Genomic DNA, 22,175 nt, shown 5'->3' on the forward strand with positions numbered 1-22,175 from the left:
CATGAAGGTAATTTTTTATTATGAAAGAGACCAATGAAATGATACTTTGATATCTTTTCCTTTTGATTAGGACTACTCGCTGCATCATGGTTGTGAAGGAAATGACTTAGGGTCCAGCGATGGCCAGGCTACTTGAATGAAAGCCTTGAAGATATAGCATTTCCAGCAGGAAGCATGATCAAATGCCTCAAAATGTCCCCTAATGATTACATCTTTGGTTAGGATAGGCAGAGCTGACCAATTAGTCTACAGTGGTGAGGAGAGAAGTGGTTAGCATGACTGGCGTTTGGCTGCAAAATCTCACGAAGATCATGGTAGACGCCAAAGAGAACTATATTATGGCTACACAAATACACGAGACCAATCTTTAGATGTTGATAGTTGCTCTACAGCGTCTTCTACTGAATCACATCCAGCATGTTATCAAAGGCGTTGCTGGACCCCGCGAGATTTCACAAACAGCCGATTCACTCTCTTCACTAAACTAATCCAAACCTCTGGTTGAAGGAAGATACATTTTAGTTTGTTTAAAAGTCCTTACCGAGCGCCGTTGAGTTATGCAAAGGCGATTTGGGATCCGATCACAGGATCCAATTTCAAACTGCCCATGGGAGAACCCTAACCCTTCCACCAACGACGCTTCTCCGGAAACCCAAGAGCATTTTTTGGAAGCCGATCATCAACAAGTGGCAATAGCTCTTTACTCGTCATCGGATTTATCAGACATCGCCAATAGTCCAGATGAAGTAACTGTGGGGCCAGATCCAGGTAAAGCTTTGGTGCCTTATGAGGTAAAACCAGAGACATCCACCAAGAAACCCAGGTTCGGTTTAGGGAGCGATCATTGGCGTCTGATGAGCGGGCCCTTGTTCATCGACTCGGCTCCACGTAACGATGGAAGTTACCGAACGGATAGTGAAGACACAGACCTTGAGACTTCCGATCCGTTAGGATTGTTAAGTTGTACAACGGATTTGCTCAACAACGCAAGTGACCGGTTACTCGGCGAAACTGCTATTAGTCCGCCTTTGGTCCATTGCCGTTCTGGCGCCGAGAGCCCTCTTCCACCAAGAAAACGGCCTCGTTTACAACATCGCTTCAACAATTTCTCCCACTTCTTTAACAAGTCCCAAGACAACATACGAGAAACTCAGTCGAGTCCAGCGCCCCAGCTTCCAGCTGTTAACAGTAATAGGTTTGTTATGCAACCTAAGAGCTCGCCTGACGTCGTGCAAACAACTGTGCCAGGCGTTTCTGTCTTACTTCCTTCCATTCAAAGTCTGTGGCAGGGACCTAGAACCCAAGGCATACTGTATCAACAGCCATATTACCAGGATGATTTGAAACCAAGAATGATTACAACGGGACTGGTGACGGAGTATGTGAATTACGGTGTGGCCCAATACCCAATTCTAGATCGTCCCTTACAAAACATCGCAAAGAGGCGTGAACCTCAAGGGTATTACGATCCATCAACGGGTGTGTTTGTCATGCTGCAGTTTAGGATGAGCTTTGTCAGACTTATAGACCAAGATATATGTGTGATTAGGAGGATTCGATATGACCGTCCCTCCCTAGATATCCTTCAGCAGGATACGACGGAGCACCTCTTCCAAGAGAACATCTTCTTCAACGACAAAGAAATCTATGGCTATCAGTGGCTAAGGCTAAAACTCGATCAAGCGACAAAGGAACCGATCCTACTGACACGCTGTGTACTTTGCCCCTACTGCAAACAACTCCGTTTCTTTAACATACAAGACCCATCATTCTCGACGCATATGGCACTTTGCCATGGTATTTATCCTGATGGTTTCCTTGCACCCGATCCATTGTACGCTGGCATTTATACCATGACGACAACGACAAACTATAACAACAGAGAGGTGGTGGCAAACCAAAGTGAACATAAATGTGTGGTTTGTCCCGCTTGCTACCTTATAATCCAAATCAACTTCTGGGGAGAAGGTAGCGAGAAGGATGAATTGTCCTTCTACCTTCGTCATTTCACGGAAGCACACCAGGTTAAGATGCCAGGATTTGACTACTTTGACCAGCATGTTTGGGGTTAGTATAGCCGTTGATATTAAAGTTCATCTATTTTTGTTCGTATAATTTTCCTTTAGACGTGTATAAGTTTTTCCAAGAACTCCTTCGCTTCGCCTCTTTCCTCTGCCCTCATGAGAGACTCTCCAATCAAGAATCCATCGACATCGTCTTCTGATTTGTACTTAAAAACATCCTTTTCAGAAGTAATGCCAGACAAAGCCAATACAAGAACATCCCCCTTTCTGGAGCTATTCTTTGCAAGACTCACAAGAGAGCTGGTAGTCTTCAAATCGACATCAAAAGTCGTGAGATTTCTATTGTTAACACCAATGATAAGTGGGTCATCAGTGCCGTTATTGTTGGTCAAACCGAGGGCGATCTTCAACTCCTCGGCATCGTTCACCTCCACCAAAGGAATCATACCCAATGAAAGAGAATACTCGTATAATTGTTGCAATAATGCACCATCTTGAAGCATTTTCACAATAAGCAAAACTGTGTCAGCGCCCGCTAAACGAGCCTCAGCAATTTGGTATTTGTTGAAGATGAATTCCTTTCGTAAGACTGCTGGTCTCGAGTACGAGGCATCGTCCTCGCCCGCTACTTCCTCGTCAATGACTCTTCTCACAAGCGTTAAATCTTCCAACGATCCCTTAAACCACTTAGGCTCGGTCAAGACAGAAATGGTAGAACAGTGGCCCTTGGCGTACGTCAACGCTTGATTAGCAGGATGTGCAGAAACGTTGATATTTCCCTTAGATGGAGAAGCACGCTTAAACTCGGCCAAGATGATATTTTCCTTGTTGGATTTCGTAAGTTGGAGACGTTCATAGAAGTTAATAAGCGGTGGGGCCAATCCAAGTTGCAAAGATGTCTCTAAGTTGGCAAAGCTTCGACCAGGAATATTCTCGATCTTCTCGTAGTCCTCAACACGCTGTTTATAGATCTTGATAAGAATATTTTCCTTAGAGGAAGCTGGCTTGCTCTCCTCCCAAGTTCCACCTTCCATCTTGAGGATGTTTTCGACAAGAAGATGGCCGGCCTCAGACAAAACCGACTCAGGGTGAAACTGAACACCTTCAATAGTGTACTTCTTGTGCCTCACACCCATGATGACTTCGGGAGTAGTTGTTTCTGTCTTTGCAGTGACCTCCAAACAGTCTGGAATGGAGGAAATGGTACCTGCCAAAGAGTGGTATCTCGTAGCTCCAACACCCTGAGGAACACCAGTAAAGCATCCCTTTCCGTCGTGTTTAATTGCAGAAGTTTTACCATGAACAATTTCACCAGCGTAAGAAACTTCACCGCCGAAAACCTCTACCATGCATTGTTGGCCCATACAGACACCAAAAATCGGGATCTTTCCTTTGAAGTGATCGATAGCAGCCTTGGAAATTCCGGCATCGGTACTAGGATGGCCCGGGCCAGGGGAAATGAATAAAATATCTGGCTTTATTTCATTTTCAATCGTCTCGATATCGATTTTGTCATTTCTGAAGACGTCTACCTTCTCACAGAGCTCGGATTGACACAAATATTGGTACAAATTCCAAGTGAAGGAATCGTAGTTGTCGATCATCAAGACATGCTTCTTGCCAAATTTTCCTGCCATGTCGTTTTCTAATGAAAGTGTTTCTTCGGGTTCGGCGCCAGGAATGGAGAAAGTTGACTCAGCTCGAGGTGCATATAAAAGTTGAGCCTGGGTATTTTTCATGATATTGGTAGTCGCGAAAGGCCAGTGCTACGAATGCTACTGAGTGCTGATTCATTATAGATTTCTAGAATTTGTCTATGACTGATATGCAATTTTCTTCAACAACAACACACCTAAACACGTTTGCGACTTCTCACCCTTTCGCTGATTGGAGTTTCATCCTTAATTATATTTTGGATCTTTTCCTGCTTTCTCTTGGCTCTGTCCTCATCACTCTCGAATTCCACACCTCTGAGAATAATGGTACTCACAAGTTCGAGAATAAGCATGAAAAGTGAGGATAAAATGGCCAAAACATAGTTAGAAATCGTGACACCAATATCAAGCCATGATCCCTCAGTCTTCACAAGGTAGAAGAAATTCAACGACAAAAAGTCTGATGTGGAGATGATGAGGGTGGAAATGGTGAACTTCTTGATCTCGAGCTGATGGTTCATGATACCAAAGCATGACGACAAAAGAATATATGGGATGACCAATTTGAGCATGAGAAGTGCTCCCATAGGGAAGGGGTCAAAAATAGGAATCAATCTGTAGACAGAGTCCAAGGAGAATGACGAAATGGAAGCAACGTTACCCGTACCAAAGAAGGCGAATTGCAAGAAAAAGAAGCCAACAATCGAGACACGGATAGTCTGAAGCCAGTAACCTTCTGGTAAGTTAAGACTGTTCCGCTTAGAGTCTTCAAACTCTTGTTTAGTCATTTTCAATTTGGTTTCGATGTTCAACCACTGTAACAAGACCAATGAGAAACCCACGTAGAAGAAGAGCTCAAAGGAAATGGTCAAGATAATAAACGTTGGAACGAACGTCAAATAAATGATCAAAAGTCTAAGCTGGTAATCGGTGGAAGGACGGAGGAAGTACAAGGTAGGAAGCACGAAAAGTGAAACCAAAAATGTGACCCATCCGAGAACCTGCGAGAACAAAGGAAGACCATTCCTCGCCTGCAAGGATTTCACAGAAATGTTTGTAGCATATAATGTAAGCAACGAATCAACAATTTGGGCTCCAATAAGTTTCTTATTGTATGAGCTGACACCCCTCTTGAAGACGCTCTTTGCCCCAACAATGCCCACAACGACTGCTGCAACAGCACTGACATTGATCTGCCACAAGCTTTCAACCTTAACAGCGTCCAAGTTAGTAAAGATACACATACTGCAACAACTGATGAACCAAAGCAGCAGGACTTGAAGGTCAATTTTCTTCAGGACAAGGAAGGGATAAAGACCAATCATCACGAAAATTACTGAGAATATAATCCTGTTGAAGAAACCATAGACAATTCCTTCATACATTCCAATAAAACTGGCAAAAGTAAAGATTTTGACTGGACCCGAAATGCCAAAGAAGAAATCATGTATACCCTTGAAGAAAAGGGAGCTCTCATTGAAAAGAGTGTACCAGAAGTAAAGCGGGAAAGCCGCATACATGTAGTAGTTGAACGGGGAGTGCTGGTAAAACAATAAGTAATTGAGGGACAATGCGATACCACCAAATGCAACTAAGAGTCTCGTGGATGGAGGGGGTTGCTCAAAATCTTTGAGGATAAAGAGCTTCAAAAAGACATTGAAGGAGTAGCCAATCCAACCGAAGAACCCTAACGTAACGATCGAACGCAACAAGAGCCAGTTGTAAGTTTGTAAGTAGTTCAAACCATCTAACGATGCCTTCATAAGCTCCTCAGTAAGAGCGATTGCTTCTGCCTCGATAGCATCACTTGGGCTCAGCTCAAGCTTAGCAATGAGTTCAGGTATCTCAACCTTGTATTGAGCAATGGGTTTCTTGACGAATGGATCATACGGCTTGTACTGGAATTGGTGATCGTACACCTCACTTTCCTTGACAAGGTATTGCTCCAGAACAGCCAATGCATTTTCATACAAAGCTTTAACTTTACTGAGAGCAGAGCCGTCAATGTATGGTAATGGCAATTCGCCGACGGAATTCGCTGGGTAGTTTGCACCAATAAGATATGCCATCAATGATGCAATATCAGCCTGGTTCACATCGTGACGAGCCAAGTGATCCAATGCCCAAGTGTCAAAGTACTCAGCTTCATAGCCACTCGCAACTGGTTGTTGTTTAACCTTCTGGGCATCATCAGCCAAAACAGGCTTGTTCACACCAGCACCCCATGCAATCAATGGAGTTCTAGTATTGTCTGGGTGACCATCACCATGAGAACCGAAGTCAGACATTCCATGATCAGCTGTGAAAACAAATGCAGAATCTTCATCACCGAAAAACTCGTGAATCCGAGGGATAAGTTTTTCAAGCTCCTTATCAATATACTGAATATTGTCATAGTATTCAGCAGAATAGGGTCTGTAAGCATGTCCAGCAGTGTCTGGTCCGAGAAGATGCAAGAAAAAGACATTACCTTCTTGGTGCAATTCATTGTGAAGCGTCTGGTTGGTGGAAGACTGGTCCATCAACTCATAGAAATGCTTGAAAACGAAGGAGTCGAGCTCGATGGAGCTTTGAGTGAAGTCCTCAAACTCATGCCCGTACATACAGACATCAATTCTACCAGGTACCACATTATCACCGTAGGCAAACATAGGCAAAATATCTGGCGAGCCGAAAGAGTAAGTGTGCGTGGATTGGTTAAAGAAAGAATCAAAATCGACAGGGTTCTCTTTCCAACCTTTTGTAACAGCACTAACATCCTCGTAGAAGCCTGCAATCATAGCAACGTGACCTGGACGAGATTCTGTAGGCATTCTGGTATTCGAAATGCCCCAGGTTGCTTCAGTCTCCACCAAAGAACGTAAGTAGGGAGCCAAGTACTTCTCTTCACCTGTACCAGGGTGTAACAACTTCTTGAAAGTCTTGTCAGCTCTCAAGCCATCTCCCACAATCAAGAATAATCTCTTTGCTGGTGGTTCAGATGTTGACTTGTGTTGATCCATACCATGGACCAACGGTGAGACAAAGTAGATATCAAAGATCAGCCATAGGTAATAAAAGTGAAAAAGCACACCGACCACGATGAAAATCTGACGTTGTGAGATACTAACCATCGCAGACTGTAGCTATGAAAGAAGATGTGGTGGCTTCGGCAAACTAGTTGATGGTATGAAAAATTGAGGTTTATGTACAACTACCATGGTTCGCGTTCGCGTGTCTAGATATGGTGGTTACGGGGTTTGCGAGGACACGTTGCAGAGGAAAAACGTGCAGCATGTTCCACAAATAGTGTATTTTGTGATTTACAAGTCTCCTATTCATACTTTTGGCATATGCGTATGTCGAGCCTCTCATTCATCCTTTATCTTCTATATACGGGTGTTTTCTCGAGTTTCGATCTCGCGTTTGAGCTCACAATTCTTTCGAAACGTCTTCACCACGCTCCGAAATTCCTGTAGAGCTCGTCCGTAGTTCTGGAGAATAAGCATGTCGTTGAATAAGCTGTTCAGAAATGCATCCAAACAGGATGTATCGTCATAAATCGTATCGTGATGCCTCTCGTCCTTCTGGAATCTGAGATTCTGGTGTTCAAAGACAGCACTGCGGAAGGCAGCAAACCCACGCTCGTATTCGTGGATGCCTGAGGCATATCGAAGCCACTGTTCTGTTGTGAGATCTGGTGTGACGTGGACGGTGGGTGGCTCTGCAGTGAACATGAGTCTTCTTTCATCAAAATCGGGTGAAAGATCAGTGACTGTAATAGAATTGTTGCGTCGACTTGGTGCTTTGTTCACAGGAGTATGAAGCGTTTCGGCCCTGGCTCTACCATCACTGAATCCGTCAGGATTGGAATAGGTTCCAAATTTCGTGCGCTTGTTAGGAACCTTATGAACCGAGTTGCTCGACTTTCTGGTTTTTCCAGGACTTGGCGGTCCGTTCGTAGATTGACTGGTGGAGGTCCCAAAAGATCTCGGAAGAGAGTCAAGCATGTCCTTGAAGTTTGTATCATCAATTGAAGTACCCAATGACAGGCGCAAGTCAGACATGTCGATATTCCTTGCGTGCTTTTTATGTGCTGTGAACTCTTCACCGTGTTGGTCTTCCGCCAAGGGTCTTTTTGGGCTCGCTGGTCCATTTGAAAATCCCTTATCCTGGCTTCGGCTGCTTTCACCATCGTTGGACCGAACTTCAACTACTTCTGGTTCGGCCAGAGGGGTGTGTAAGCCTTGCTCCCTTTTCACCTTTGTATCACTCCCATTCAAAGTACTGTCACCATGGCCATTTCCGTCAGGAGGCGAGGCATGGCAGTCTTCAAAGTTATCTGACGAGTCAGCTTCATCTTCAACCACAATGGGTTCATCTTCAGCTCCTCCCTGTGAGAATTGTTGGCCATCCTCATAAACCTCCTCGTCACTTTCACTTATCTCATAAAAGTTGTCCCATTGGCGCCGCTGAGCATTCACTTTGCTGCGAATGTAGCTTTCCTCGTCTCGCGTCCTCTGTTGATGCTCTCTAACTCTCTCCCTTTGCTCTCGTAGCTGCTGCTCCATCTGTTCTCGCATCTTTCTCTCCCTTTGACGCCTCTCGAGCTCCTGTCTCTGTCTTTGAGCTTCGTACATCTGGTCTTGCCGTCTCCTCTCCATATCCTCTTTCATCTTCTTTTGCGCTAGCTTGGCTGCTGCCGTAGCAGCATCGTCGTCATCGTTTCTACTCGGTCTTTCATGGCTTTCAAAATGATTTTTGGCTGCATCTGTGTAAGCACGATAATTATGCTGGAAAAAGCTGTAGTATGATGTAGCGCCACCCCCATATGAGGTTCCAGGGGAGTAATAGGAAAAGCCATGATGGGATCTAAAGTTATTATTATAGGAGTCTGTATGTGACGACAGTGAAGCCTTTGCCACTGAAATGCCATTCTGTACATCGTAGTCTCTTCGGCTAACATCATCAATCAAGATTTCGTAAGCTTTTCTGATTCGTAGGAACATTTCGTGATGTTTAGCATCATCAGTCTTATCTGGGTGGTATTTAACAGCGAGCTTTTTGAACTGCCGTTTTATTTCGTCTTGACTTGCTGCGGGAGACACCCCTAGAACAGAATAGTGGGTTGAAGCCATAAGTTGGGTGTATTCCTCTAGCTTGATAACGATTCACGATGGACCATAAACGGTGTTTTTGTCACGTGATTAATGTCCATTGAACAGTAATTCCCTTTCCTGCAGACAAGGACTTATATAAAGTCATTACTAAAGGTGGTGAAAATATATTCTGAGCAGAGATGAAGAAAAGTAGTATATAGTTATAATATCAGGAATTGCAAAAGACCCAGATTATATACCCCGACAATAGAGGGGTAACTCATGAATAAGACTATGCCACTTCAGGGGTTAATTAAGGTTTGAGGATATATTTCCCTGTCAAGGGAGTGCATATAATGGAGATATCCAACACCCCCTCTTAGACGAAAACCTCAATCTATAGTATCAGTTCTTCTTGAGTATTCCTTAGTCTTTTAAAATCAGTTTGCTTCAAGCCTTTAGTCATGAGGTCAGCAAAATTGTTCTTTGTATGAACTTTCAATACCTTCACATTTGCCTTCTTAACTTCATCATTAATATAACTAAGACGAATCTTAAAATGCTTAGTACGATCAGAAGTAAAATGCTCTTGGTCACAAACATCCTTACAACCCTGGTTGTCCACATATGTGATAATCCACCGCTGTAGATTCCAAAGACGTAATTCAGTAAGTAGAAACTTTAACCAGTTAGCACTTCTAACACATTCACATAATGCATAATATTCCGCCTCTAATGAAGAAAGAGCAACTGAAGTTTGCTTCTTAGACTTCCAAATAACTGGAGATTCCTCAATGAAAAATATGTTACCTGACACAGACTTAAATGTCTCTTTGCAGTTAGCCCAGTCTGCATCGCTATAACTTTTGATATCAACGTAACGTTTTGGCTTGCTGACTTTTCTGTAACGAATTGCAAAATCTGACGTTCCTTTGAGATACCGTAATATTCGCATGCATGCCTTATAATGCTTCATAGCTGGCTTACTTGAGTATCTCGCTAACGCAATTGTTATGAAGGAAATATCATACCTCACAGTCGTACAGGCAAATAGTAATTTCCCGATTATCTCTCGAAACTTAGTGGGATTGGGATAAAGTTCATCAGTCACTAAAGGACATAACAAGTCTGACCACTCTGAATAATAAGGTGTTTCACACGGTTGAGAAGACTGATCCAAATGCAAACTAATAAGCTTAGAAATGTAATCCTCTAAGGATAATGTAATCACTGAATCAGACTGACTAACATTCATTCCCAAGAACTTCTTCGCTGGACCAAGGTCCTTAATCTCATATGCCATAGACAAACCTTGCTTAACCTTTTCAATAAGTTTAATATCAGAACTCATTATCAACATATCATCCACATAAAGAGCCACTAAGAGCAAAACACCACTCTCATACAAATAATAAAGACAGGGTTCCCGGACACAAGGAACAAGTCCAATAGACCTTAATGTCTTGGACACTTCCAAATTCCAGACCAAGGGAGCTTGCTTAAGTCCATATAATGCGCGTTTAAGCCTTAAGACTTTGCCCTTATTCTGACTTGTCTGTAGACCTTCGGGTACAGTGAGATAAAGATCAAGACCTAGGGGACCATTGAGGAATGCCGTTTTAACATCAATCTGATGGACAGTCATACCAAGATTAGCTGCCAAAGCAATTGACAATTTAATAGTATCATACTTAGCAACTGGTGAATAAGTTTCTTGATAATCCTTACCTGGCACTTGTGAGAAGCCTTTCGCGACCAACCTAGCTTTATATCTACCACCATCTTTAATGGTAAATATCCACTTATACTCAATCGGCTTACGACCTGAAGGTAAAGTCGTTTCCTCAAATGTTTCTTTCTCTCTCAATGAATCAAGTTCAGAATCTATAGCAGTTTTCCACTTATCAGCTTCATCGCATGAGATAGCTTCCTTATAGGTTTCTGGTTCAAAGCGAACTTTAGTAAACATAATTCTTGTAACATTGTTCCTCTCAAAAGCTTCAACAAACAGAGCGAGTGATTTGGAAACGTAATCATCTCCAGGAGTGACTGACAAGATCATAATATCTCCCCCTCTCAAAGAATGAACTCTGTTGTCTCTTTTGCCTGATAACTGACGATAGTTAAGTTTATGCTTCCCAGCAAGACGACTCAGCATACGAGGACTATGTTGACTTTCATCCTCAGTAGCCCGTCGGTTAATATTATCCTGTTCAGGAACTGCTCTAGGCAGCTCAACAGTCCCACTTCGTTCGCTTTGCGGGTGCAGTGCACCGTTATTCAAAACCGAATGTGACAATTCATTTTCCAGCCTGTCTCTGGAATCCTTATCACTCATGTTGGAAACATCCTCCTCACTTGTCTTATTTAAGGAGGTAAAACCACCATGCGGTTCAGTGGACTTTTCTTGCTGATTAGACACAACACTTTCATCAGTTTGGTCAACTGGAACATAATCTGGACTTAGCATTGAATCATCCTCTTCCTCAGGATCTCCGCAGAAATGGTTCGGATGACTCTCACTCATAATATGACTCTTCATAGAATCATGATCAACAGTCCAATGGACACCCAAGAATGGAAACTTCTTCAGTATAAATTTAACCTGATGAGTTTCAACAATTTGCTCAGTAAGTTTATCATTATCAAGGACTATAACTCTCGTGGCTTTGCGATTTAAAGCAGGGCCTAGCGATATACACTTACCCCCACGAGGATCAACCTTCTTACCAGCATTCACCTTGTACTTTTTAAAGTAACCTAAACAACCGAAAGGAGATGCTTCCCATAGTTCAAAACGTTCATATTTTCTTGGGATAAATATGACATAGGAATAATCCAATGATTCTGGGATTTCGGGCTGTTATTCAAGGTGAAAACAGCAGTCTTAAACGCTTCAGGCCAGAATGTTAACGGTAAACCACTCTGAAGTAAAAGAACTCTAGCTTTCGTCAGAATAGCACGAATGGCTCGTTCAGCGAGACCATTTTGATGTGAACTATAAGGTGTGGTAAATTTCAAGGAGATGTTGAAATGATCGAAAATATCTTTGTGTCCTCTCGAATACATTTTAGAACGAAACTCTCCACCGTTGTCAACACGAACTTGCCTGAATTTCTCACCGGGGAATTCATCAACTAACCTCTTAAGTATAGCATAAAAATTGCCAAGTGTGTCTTCCTTACGAGTCATGGGCGAGCAATAATACATCCTCGTAAACTTATCGACAACCACTAAACAAAACTTCAGACCATCAAAACCAGCTGGTGATATAGGACCACAAATGTCCGCATGCAAGTACTCCAAAGGATGGGTAGCAATGGTTTCTGATTCACGATCTTTACGAAAGTTGACCATGGTACCCTGTTGACATGCATCACAGTGTTCTCTGATGTCCTTATCAATATTAGGAAGAAAAGAAAATTTCTTCTGAAGTTCGAGATATTGTTGATATGTAGGATGTCCAGCACGAATGTGATGTTCCATATCCTTTTCTGCATAAGTTGCTTTTGTCTCCCACCTCACGGACCTTAATGCATACACATTGACTAGATTAATTTTCATGTCATCATGCGCTGCCTTGATCTCCGAGTGAGAAAGCGTCACTCCGGGATTGTCATGAACCTTGCAATCCAAATCGATCATATAATGACCAGGACTGCGACCCTCACCAATTTTGACTCCATCACTATCGAACAAATCCAGTCTATATTTCGAAACCGATAATCCGAAATCATGATAAGCCGAAATAACATTAGCAGAGGCATCAGGTATGTAATAGACGTTCGCCATCGTGATTACTTTACCAGAAATAGTTCTCCCAGTAACCCGGCCATAACCAGGGGCTAAATAATGGTGTGTGCCATAGTCACCAAAGAACTTCGGACATTTAACATAACCACTCAAAAGGGTCAAATCACTCACAAAATGTATCGGACTTCCCGAATCCCAAATGAAACACATTTCCAGACCACTAGATTTAGACAGATGAGGACTAACTAGAAATGACTTAGCAGTTTCTTCTCCCTTAGGCTTTTCTTGTTGGCTCTTGTCCTTCTTTGCTTTAGCTCGCTTCTTATTTTTAATTTCTGTCCAATGAGCCTTCTTCTTTCTCTTATTCGCTTCAGTTCGCAACTCAGGATGCTTTAAGAAACAACGGTCTTCAGTATGACCTTGCTTACTACAGTGCGTGCATGTTCTCACAAGATTTACCAGCAGGTTAACAGTGGAAGGAATAAAGCTCGTAGCCGAATTCAAATCCTTTTTCAAAGCCGTAACTTTCTCCCTCTTGCTAGGATTTTGACCTTCATATGCAAGCACCAATTCATTAGTAGGGCAGGCAGATTCTCCACACAGTTTGAAAAGCTTTTCTCTGAAATCATAGTTATCCACATTCATGGACCGAAAGAGACTCTTTATGATTAACTCATCATCATTATCTGGATTACCCAAGGCCAAAAGGTAAAAGAGTTCTTTCCCAGAGAAGGAGTGTGCAACGCACATACGGTACACATCCATAAAATCAAGCTCATTATACGCTCCGAACAGCACGAAAACTTGTGCAACCTCATGAATTAAATCCTTAAATTGCCTTGGTGTATACTTCGTCATTGTCTCATGCAAATTACACAAAGTGTCAAGACTTTGACTCGATACTTTAATACCCAGCAATATTGATTGATCAATGCCAAACATTTTCACACGTTGAGCAATATGCTCAGCATAACCATTCACGGGTCTCCGTTCTGGAGGTTGGAGATCTGAAATACTTCCCCTAGCATCCTCTTTCTTATGAAAGTAAGTATTAATATATGTTGCGGTTGGATCACCATAAACCTCTCTTATCTGCTGAATAAAGATTTGATACCAGTAAACATATTGTGTATGGTCTTTCAAAATAAATGGGAGTTTAAAGATAACCTCATATGGGCTCGTTGTCCCGTCTTTATAAAGATGAACAGTAATTCCCTTTCCTGCAGACAAGGACTTATATAAAGTCATTACTAAAGGTGGTGAAAATATATTCTGAGCAGAGATGAAGAAAAGTAGTATATAGTTATAATATCAGGAATTGCAAAAGACCCAGATTATATACCCCGACAATAGAGGGGTAACTCATGAATAAGACTATGCCACTTCAGGGGTTAATTAAGGTTTGAGGATATATTTCCCTGTCAAGGGAGTGCATATAATGGAGATATCCAACATCCATAGTTTGGTCAAAGATATTGATTTCACAAAGCAAGATTCATTAAAATATATATTAGTTATTAAGCTTATAAAAAGCGGTTCAAAGCATCCTAGTCAATTATATGATTTCTTATGCGGAAGTAACCTCCTGCTTAGTAGCCTCTTTGGCCTCATTCTCAACCACACCTTCGGCCTGATCTGCGTCCACGGTAGCCTTCTCGGCCTTTACGTCTCCAGTTTCCTCATCTGCCTTACTTTGCGACAAATTCTCTTCTTCTTCCTCGGCCTTTTGCAATCTTTCCAAGATAATGGCTCCGTATTCAGGTATCTTGATAGACGATTCATCCACTTGCAGGGCAAAAAGATCAGGCACATTCTCGTTCTCCTTGCCGCCATTATAAGTCAGTGGCAAGTTATCCTTTCCAAAAGCCTCAGACAAGTCACCGTGGTTTAGCATCTCAAACTTCTTCAAAGTTGCAGCACTCATGAAACCAGTTGCCTTGAAAAATGCAAACACCCAACCCATGAGAATTGGAACATTGATGAAATACTTCTTGGAGAGGAGCTCAGGGTAATTGTCGCTGAAGATTGTAATAATTTCCTTGGTGGCGGCCTTCATACCTGGGTCCATTCTGAACATTGACACATTATTGTAGTCATGGACCTGTGCAATCTTGCTTTTATCCGAGTCACCAAACGTCAAAAGCGCCAATGCCCTCTCCATGAGGCCAACTCTCCATCTCAAAAACATTGTTCCAGGGCGTTCGGTCTTATCGGGATTATCCACGCCAACACCAAACTTAGCGAACAACTTCTTAGGGTTCTTCAAGTTGGCGTACAAATTCCAAGTCACGACAGAAAAGTTATCTTTGTTGCCTTCGTAGTCAGTGATTACCCCCATTTTCTCTAACGTTTCGTCGTATTTTTCTCCGTAAGCGGCACTGAGAACTTGGAACTTTCTTCTCCAATTGAGAGTGTTCACCAACATTTCTTGTGCCTTAGCAACATCATACTCTCTGGCAACAAGAAACTTGTGCAAAATCTCATTTCTGTTCTCGACATCGACGTATTCGGCTTCGTCGGAGGCAATGCGATAGCCGTATATCTCATCGTAAGTAGGATCCTCAGTTTTGGCGACGATATCAGGGATTGACTCGATAAGCTGCTCGAGCTTCTTCTCCTGTTCCTCGGTAAGCTTTGTGGATTTGATCAATGACATTAAAAAAAAGGTCCTAACCAGTCAGAAAGTAGTAATGACAGAAAGAAAACGTAACAAAGGGAAGGGGAAAAATAGGCACTTTGTTTTCCAACGGTTCTGGCCTGACTCCCGAATCGGCTTTATAGACACTCCTACAGCTGCACGGTTTTTTCGAGTATGCGATTTGGACCATTTATCTGTATAATCTATGAGACGCATCCAACTATAAAAAAAAAAAAAAAAAATGCAAATCTGTCTTAGCCGAAAGCTCCTTGTTATCCTAATGACCACCTGGTACCAACTTGAATGAAAGAATATCGTTCTTTCCCACATCAACAGTATCCTCCTCACCCACTCTAATTCCCCCTACACCTTCAATGGCTGCGATAGTCACATCGCCCATGATTTTACGGGCCACCGATATCACCGGCAGTCCACGCTTTACCAAAATACAGTCTCTGAACACAGCCGAGCCAGAAGTTCCCGTGAAAGAGCTGATGTTTCTTACTGGGAAGACGGGGACAAGGTCTAATACATCGGCGGCAGCTTGGAGAAGCTGGACGACGCCTGTTGACCCAAATCTGTAAAGTACCAAGTCACGGATATTTTCTATTCTGTTCTGGAGCTTCTCGTCCATTTCGCGAAGCCCAGCATCCGGTAAGTCCTCGGCAGTGTCGACGAATTCAGTGCCCAGGTCATACTTAATAAAGTTTTGTGCCGCTAGCTTCCTTAAGAGCACTTCTGTGAGCGAAGAGGTCAATACGCACTTCAGCTCGGGATGCTTGAGCATGATCTTTGACACGTTCTTGTCTGCGTCCGGGTGGTCCATTTTGTTCAATGCTAGCACTGTTGGGAACTTGACCGACATGAACGCCTTCACTACTCGTTCCACCATTTCATTGTCCCAGTCTTTCAAGGGGGGTAATCCCGGGATGGTATCCAAAGCTTTTCCGATTAACTGTTTGTTGGCATAATAACCGCCTAGCTGCTGTCTCAACGTCTCTAACGTCGTAGATTTGGTAGCAATATGGCGTCTCACCACGGAACCCCATTTCTCTGTCAAATTTCCCAAAATCCAGCGGAAAATCTCATCCTGGAGCCACTCGATGTCCTTAAGTGGATCATAACCTCTGGTTTCTTTTCCCTCCGCATCAGTTGTTCCACTGACGTCAACGATATGAAGTAGACAATCCGCCTCAGTCAAGTCACTGAGGAACTTGTTCCCGAGACCTCTGCCCAAATGAGCGTTGGGTACCAAACCGGCCACATCAAGAAGCATCACAGGTACACCCCTTTTACCATCCCTACAATACCCATAATTAGGCTTGCAATCACCACTTTTGTCGAACCTCAGACATGCACATTCCACTTCTAGGTAACCGGTCGCTTTGTTAGGATCTATAGTTGTGAAGGGAAATGCGCCAACTTTTGCATTGGCATCAGTTAATGCATTGAGCGTGGTTGATTTTCCGCTCGAAGGCTTGCCGACAATTCCAATAACAGTTTCTTTCCCCATTTATTCTATGGATAGATGCTTCATATAGTTGAGAGTCTTCGATTTTTTTTCAGCCTTCGATCAATGAGCATACATAGTCGTGATAACCCATGCAGGTAGTACTAATACACGGCCTGAGTTAAACAACTCCACGACAAGGCATTCTGCTTGTAAAAAAAAAGAATTGTTAATAGTGTAATTGGATACCTGGGGATTTGGGACCGAGCCACAAGAAGATATTTTGTAAGTAAGACAAGGAAGAAAAACAAAGATAATGAAGAATAAATGAAAAAAAAAAAAAAAAAAAAAAAAAAAAGCGAGTTACATGGAACACTTTACCATTTGAGTATAGACGATCAAACCTTCACCGGATATCGGAAAGGCCATATTGTTTATGCACTAATTCACCAATTCTCTGACATGAATTGAGCCTTACTGAACAACCGCCAGTGCAGGGAGATTCGTTAAGTGGATATTTCGCAGCTACGTAAACTTGCCTCGTGTTGCAGGCTCCTTCTTCCAAGCACCTCGATTCTCGACATATACCACAGTCCAACTGCTAATCACTCTTCCACTCAGCACCCCATATGGCGGTAATTTAGGGTTGGCTCTTTTTTGTGTCCTTTCCCAACAAATCTTGGCTACAGTGAATGACTGGTCCATTCTCTTAGCCTGCACATACTATCTCGGAGTAACAGGTGTTTACTGACATGTAATCCTTCCTCGTTTAGATCTTCCCAGTCAGTTATATTCATATATATCTACTACACATCAATTGAAAGTTCCTGACTTCCAACAGAAAGAATCAAAAATGGTCAATATCAAGAATATATTCTCCAACATTTTCAGTGGGTTTTCCGCGGACTTCAAGAAGAAGAACTTCTCCCTTTATGGTCAATGGCTTGGTATCCTCAATATCTTCTTGTGTCTTGCCTTAGGTATTGCCAATATCTTCCATTTTAACTTGGTGATTATCTTTTCCATCATTTGTATCATCCAAGGTCTTGTTGTGGTCTTTGTGGAGATTCCATTTTTGTTGAAGATTTGTCCCTTAACCGACACTTTCACCAATTTTGTTCGTAATTTCGATGAAAACTGGCCTCGTTGTGGCTTCTACTTGTTAATGGCTGCCATCCAGTATCTTAGTTTGGTCATCCAAGCCACTTCCTTGCTTGTTGTTGCCATTATTTTCACTTTTGCGTCGGCCTGCTACTTCTTCGCCGCTGTCAAGCATCAGGAATACCTTAAAACATCGATTAGCGTCACGGGCAACAACGATGACTTGGAATCACAAGTTGCTCACAACGTCGTTAGAAATGTGTTGTAAGGTGGTTGGTTGAAAATGGTATCGAGGGGGGTTGCGATGTCCGAAGTGAAATGTATCACTAATCTATTATGTAAAACGACTCAATTTAAGTACGGCTATAATTCAATAGAAAAAAAAAATGCCAATAATCTAGAAAATGGGAAACTGTAATGGAAGCTAGACATGTGCTTTGACACGTGACTGCATTGCAGAGAAGCATCAACAAAAAAGAAAAAGATAGGCCATCGTGATACCGAAACTGAGCGCTGTTACATAGATAGCAACTTTAAGAATCGTGATACGTTCAATATAATGGGGCTACTATCGTTTGTTGAAGATACTAAACCGTCCGAAGTGGACGAAGGCGCCAGATGGGATGAGAACCAGCCGGAAGCCAAGAAACAAGAGAAGCCTCAAACAGAAAAGAGGAATCAAAAGAATGAAAATAATGGTGTGACATCGCTTTCATATGACCAGGTTAATGATAATGCTGATGAGCTAATAGAACTTCGTGGAGAAGGAAGATACTTCGGTATTACTGATCCAGAACATGGCACCACGATCAATGCACAGCTGTCTCTAGGCCCCTTATGTGATAATTGCCATAAAAGAGGACATATAAGATCAAAATGTAAGACTGTCATATGTCATAAGTGTGGTGTGGTTGGCGACCACTATGAACTGCAGTGTCCAACAACCATGATCTGTGCCAAATGTGGCCAAAGGGGGCACATGGTATCCGCTTGTACCAACAAGAGCAAGAAGAGAGAGTATTGCAGACACTGTGACACATTCAGTCATGGTGACCATAATTGTCCTAGTATATGGCGTTCCTACATTACCAAGCCGCAGCCTAATGCTGCGCAGGATGAACTGCTGTGGAAGGTTTCAGACCTTCCAGTGATCTATTGCTATAACTGTGGCGATAACTCACATTACGGAGATGAATGTCACAGGCAGAGATCATCGCGTATTCCTAATATTAACGGTAGTGCTTTTAGTGGCACTAATCTACCTAAGCATCTTAGAAAGCTATACAACTGGCTCGCCAATGATGTGAGGCAAAGTGGTGACAGAGATAACAATTATGGGGCCAATGGTAACAGAGGTTACAACTACGGGACAAATGGTAACAGAGGTAACAGGGGTTACCAGAAGAATCAACGTCCTCTCAAGTCATCCAAGAAGGACTTTAATGGCGGCTCTGGCGCTCAGCCAACCAGGTCAGGCATCATCAAGCATAGCAGTACAAACAAGAATGGTCTTCCACCCATTCCTACCAAGGCAAATCGGTCGGGTGTAATAACATCAAAGGGTCAGAAGAAATTCAACACACAGAACTCACGTAGTAGTGGTGTGAAACCCAACAGGTCAGGGATGTTGCCCAAGAACGGGAGCCGCAAAAATTTCCAGGCATTTTATTAGATATCGAATTACAGGTTAATCAGTTTAGGGAGATCAATATTCTCGGGAATTATAGAAGAATTTAAGTTGTGGCGAGACAAAATAATGTAAGCATAATACGAAAGGGAGCGACCCCCAATCATGGGGACCGTTTTTACAGTTGCGCATCGGCATACCATGTTCGTCGTGCCGACCATGTTCCTCCAAGAAGCAAAGAAGGGCCCTCAAGATATGAATTATTAAAAGCCGATATCAATAAAAAGAATGAGTGAACATTCTTAGTATGTAGAAGTCTCGTCAGAGAACAAAGTCGTTAACCGTCAAGACCCGTCCATAAAGAGCACCAACCGCGAAATTCCACCTCGCTTACAGTCTGACTGGACGGGTTGATGTCGCCGAATTCTCCGTCGGAGCCCCGTGTGCACGGCTCTCCTGTAACCCTGTAGTATTCTCGCAGCCGAAATATATTGCAAAAATTGGCCAGCTGCGTATGTGGCGCGGCGTTAAATGGCAAAAAAGTTAGATCTCGGTCCCTTCCTGTACAAGCTATATATTTCTTCGCTCAATGTGTTGCACTCAATTTTATCTATAAGATCAGCTCTGATTCGCGCTACTTTTTCCCCAGTCAGTCACTCATCATCATCATCACATACCGTTGACCGGGACCACCGCCATGGATGTTCCTTTTCTTTCGGATTATTTCTTCTATCCGGATTCCAAGTCCAAGGAATACAAGGACTGTCGTCAGAATACCACTAACAAGTTCGGCGACATCATGGGCTGGGTATCTGTGGCATTCCTTGTCAGTATAGCATTCCAGAACTATTTATTGGCTACAGGGCGTTGGTATCTTAACAAAGTACATGTCCTAGGGCCCATCAACAATTTCTGTGGTCGTTTCACGTCTGGGAGCGGGCGTGTCAGTTTCTTTCGTCGCATGCTTCGGGGAGCCGCTAGAGTGCTCAAAGACACTGCTTATGTTTCTTACTTGAATCTCCAAGCCATCACGCAGATTGTCCTTTGGTCAACTGTTTTTGCAGTTTTAGCTCTCCTGGATATCAACAATGGCGATTTAATTTTCTTGGCGAAGCGACTTGGTCGCTTGTCTGTTGTCTCCTTACCCACGGTATTCTTCTTGACCATAAGACCATCGCCCTTACCAAACACGCTTTACTTGAGTCTACTTCCCGTTCATAAGTGGCTTTCTCGTGGTGTTATTGTGCTTGCTATTATCCACACTTTCTTGTATCTAGGTTTTTTCAGCAAGAATGGTACTTGGAACAAAGCTTGGAAGCGGGAGAACCTCTACGGCTGGGGAGCTTTAGCTGGCTTTCTTATGATAATCGTCACTTCTTTACTGAAGGTGAGGGATCGCAGCTATAAGTTGTTCTTCTTCAACCATTATTTCTGGAGTTGGGCAATCGTGCTCCTTCTTCCATTTCATGTTAGGCCGGTTAGCACGACATATGTTAACATCTTGAATGTTGGTATTCTCACGTATCAAGTCTACTACCGTGTTTCTAATACCAGAACATCCCTTGCAAATGATTTTAAGGTGACGGACGTCTCTCCCAACTTGGCTTTGATCGACTTTCCTAATACCCTAGTCAAGAATCGTGCGGACAACCCTGGAGCGCATGTCAGGATCACGAACTATGGTCTGAACTTTTTCGTCCGCCTCTATAAACAAATCATTCCAAACTATCATCCTTACACTTTGGTCTCCTTGCCGCTGGATCGGTCCCAGAAGCTCATCGTGCGGAAAGGCACTTTCCAATGGACTAACGGCGCGAGATACAAGGTTTGCGGCTCGCTAGATCCCAAATTACTCCTCGTGAAATCCAAAAATAATCAATCCTCTAAGTTTTCCATTTCCAAGCTCGGTATTAATGCGAAAAAGATGCTCATTGTTGTTGGAGGATCAGCAATATCATTTGCCATTCCGATATTGAGGGTGCTGAATTATCATGGTGTTCCTGTTAAGATATTATGGGTTGTTCGTGACTACAGAGATATTGCTGTGCTTCGCCACTTTGAGGGTTACATACATGGAGATGATTTTGAGATTTTTGTCACTGGAAGTCCCAACGTAAACGAAGAGTTTGATTTCACAGAAGTTAGAGGAATGCGAAGCTACGGTACCTTCGGATTCTTGTCCAATAAGTCATCATTTGCGCCCCTGGATGCTAACGAAAGATCACGGTTAATATTCTCCGCTGAGGATGATGCTGAAATGAATCAAGAGCTGGAAAATGTGGACGTGGATTTACTGGATGAGAATGCCCTGGAAGAAGAGGAAAATGAGCGTGACTGTACTGTTCTGCTGTTTAGTCCGGCCACTCAATTTAGTGGCAATTTTGAAGACAGTATCGAATTTGATGAGGAAGAGGCAATCGGGCACGATATGACATCAACTATGTCCAGAAGGTCTAGCAGATCTCATTCTATTAATGAAAGGTTCAGCATTGACGCAGAAAAGGGCAATGAATCTCATAAACAGTTTCATGCTACTGTTAAACGCCTCAACTTGGATAATCATATCTACAGAGGTCGCCCCAAATTGAACTACCGTTATTACAACTGGTGTGTCAACCAGCATGATATTTTTACACAGTGCTCTGGTCCACAGCAGTTAGACGGCGACTCCGGTTTGGTATGTTGTAGAGACATCCCTGGGAGGAACAAGATAGGTCCGGAACATAAACTTCCTGATGCCGAAAAAGTGTGGGTGATTTCTGCTGGTCCTAAATCACTTGTGAAAAACGTGAAACTCTGGGCGAGCGAAAATGGCCTCAAATATCACGAAGAGGCCTTCTACGTTTAAG

The 22,175-nt window shown here is 42.9% G+C and overlaps 10 protein-coding genes across 10 annotated transcripts; 4 read left to right on the forward strand and 6 right to left on the reverse strand. All coding sequences in view use genetic code 12, as the record gives it.

Annotated features, from left to right (window-relative positions):
• Window positions 1–557: 557 nt before the first annotated feature.
• On the forward strand, window positions 558–2,072 carry CXQ85_004748 (uncharacterized protein; the record flags this gene model as incomplete). The annotated part of the gene is made up of 1 exon (XM_025488357.1): window positions 558–2,072. One exon carries the CDS (start codon window positions 558–560, stop codon window positions 2,070–2,072), a length of 1,515 nt encoding a protein of 504 aa, XP_025343019.1.
• Window positions 2,073–2,122: 50 nt separating this feature from the next.
• Window positions 2,123–3,763, reverse strand: TRP3 (bifunctional anthranilate synthase/indole-3-glycerol-phosphate synthase; the record flags this gene model as incomplete). Its single annotated transcript, XM_025488358.1, has 1 exon — window positions 2,123–3,763. One exon carries the CDS (start codon window positions 3,761–3,763, stop codon window positions 2,123–2,125), a length of 1,641 nt encoding a protein of 546 aa, XP_025343020.1.
• A 113-nt stretch (window positions 3,764–3,876) lies between these two features.
• MCD4 (mannose-ethanolamine phosphotransferase) lies at window positions 3,877–6,681 on the reverse strand (the record flags this gene model as incomplete). The annotated part of the gene is made up of 1 exon (XM_025488359.1): window positions 3,877–6,681. One exon carries the CDS (start codon window positions 6,679–6,681, stop codon window positions 3,877–3,879), a length of 2,805 nt encoding a protein of 934 aa, XP_025343021.1.
• Window positions 6,682–7,047: 366 nt separating this feature from the next.
• On the reverse strand, window positions 7,048–8,796 carry CXQ85_004751 (uncharacterized protein; the record flags this gene model as incomplete). Its single annotated transcript, XM_025488360.1, has 1 exon — window positions 7,048–8,796. The coding sequence occupies one exon, from the start codon at window positions 8,794–8,796 to the stop codon at window positions 7,048–7,050; it is 1,749 nt and encodes a 582-aa protein (XP_025343022.1).
• A 358-nt stretch (window positions 8,797–9,154) lies between these two features.
• On the reverse strand, window positions 9,155–13,758 carry CXQ85_004752 (uncharacterized protein; the record flags this gene model as incomplete). The annotated part of the gene is made up of 3 exons (XM_025488361.1): window positions 9,155–11,114; window positions 11,160–11,503; window positions 11,527–13,758. The coding sequence occupies 3 exons, from the start codon at window positions 13,756–13,758 to the stop codon at window positions 9,155–9,157; spliced, it is 4,536 nt and encodes a 1,511-aa protein (XP_025343023.1).
• A 319-nt stretch (window positions 13,759–14,077) lies between these two features.
• On the reverse strand, window positions 14,078–15,166 carry SFH5 (Sfh5p; the record flags this gene model as incomplete). The annotated part of the gene is made up of 1 exon (XM_025488362.1): window positions 14,078–15,166. One exon carries the CDS (start codon window positions 15,164–15,166, stop codon window positions 14,078–14,080), a length of 1,089 nt encoding a protein of 362 aa, XP_025343024.1.
• A 259-nt stretch (window positions 15,167–15,425) lies between these two features.
• Window positions 15,426–16,424, reverse strand: CXQ85_004754 (uncharacterized protein; the record flags this gene model as incomplete). The annotated part of the gene is made up of 1 exon (XM_025488363.1): window positions 15,426–16,424. The coding sequence occupies one exon, from the start codon at window positions 16,422–16,424 to the stop codon at window positions 15,426–15,428; it is 999 nt and encodes a 332-aa protein (XP_025343025.1).
• Window positions 16,425–17,451: 1,027 nt separating this feature from the next.
• Window positions 17,452–17,967, forward strand: TVP18 (Tvp18p; the record flags this gene model as incomplete). The annotated part of the gene is made up of 1 exon (XM_025488364.1): window positions 17,452–17,967. One exon carries the CDS (start codon window positions 17,452–17,454, stop codon window positions 17,965–17,967), a length of 516 nt encoding a protein of 171 aa, XP_025343026.1.
• Window positions 17,968–18,258: 291 nt separating this feature from the next.
• Window positions 18,259–19,371, forward strand: CXQ85_004756 (TRAMP complex RNA-binding subunit; the record flags this gene model as incomplete). Its single annotated transcript, XM_025488365.1, has 1 exon — window positions 18,259–19,371. One exon carries the CDS (start codon window positions 18,259–18,261, stop codon window positions 19,369–19,371), a length of 1,113 nt encoding a protein of 370 aa, XP_025343027.1.
• A 652-nt stretch (window positions 19,372–20,023) lies between these two features.
• CXQ85_004757 (putative ferric-chelate reductase) lies at window positions 20,024–22,174 on the forward strand (the record flags this gene model as incomplete). The annotated part of the gene is made up of 1 exon (XM_025488366.1): window positions 20,024–22,174. One exon carries the CDS (start codon window positions 20,024–20,026, stop codon window positions 22,172–22,174), a length of 2,151 nt encoding a protein of 716 aa, XP_025343028.1.
• Window position 22,175: the final 1 nt, after the last annotated feature.

The sequence above is a fragment of the Candidozyma haemuli genome (genome assembly GCF_002926055.2).
Source record: "Candidozyma haemuli strain B11899 chromosome Unknown H_2014730914, whole genome shotgun sequence".
In the NCBI taxonomy this organism is placed as follows: Eukaryota; Fungi; Ascomycota; class Pichiomycetes; order Serinales; family Metschnikowiaceae; genus Candidozyma; species Candidozyma haemuli.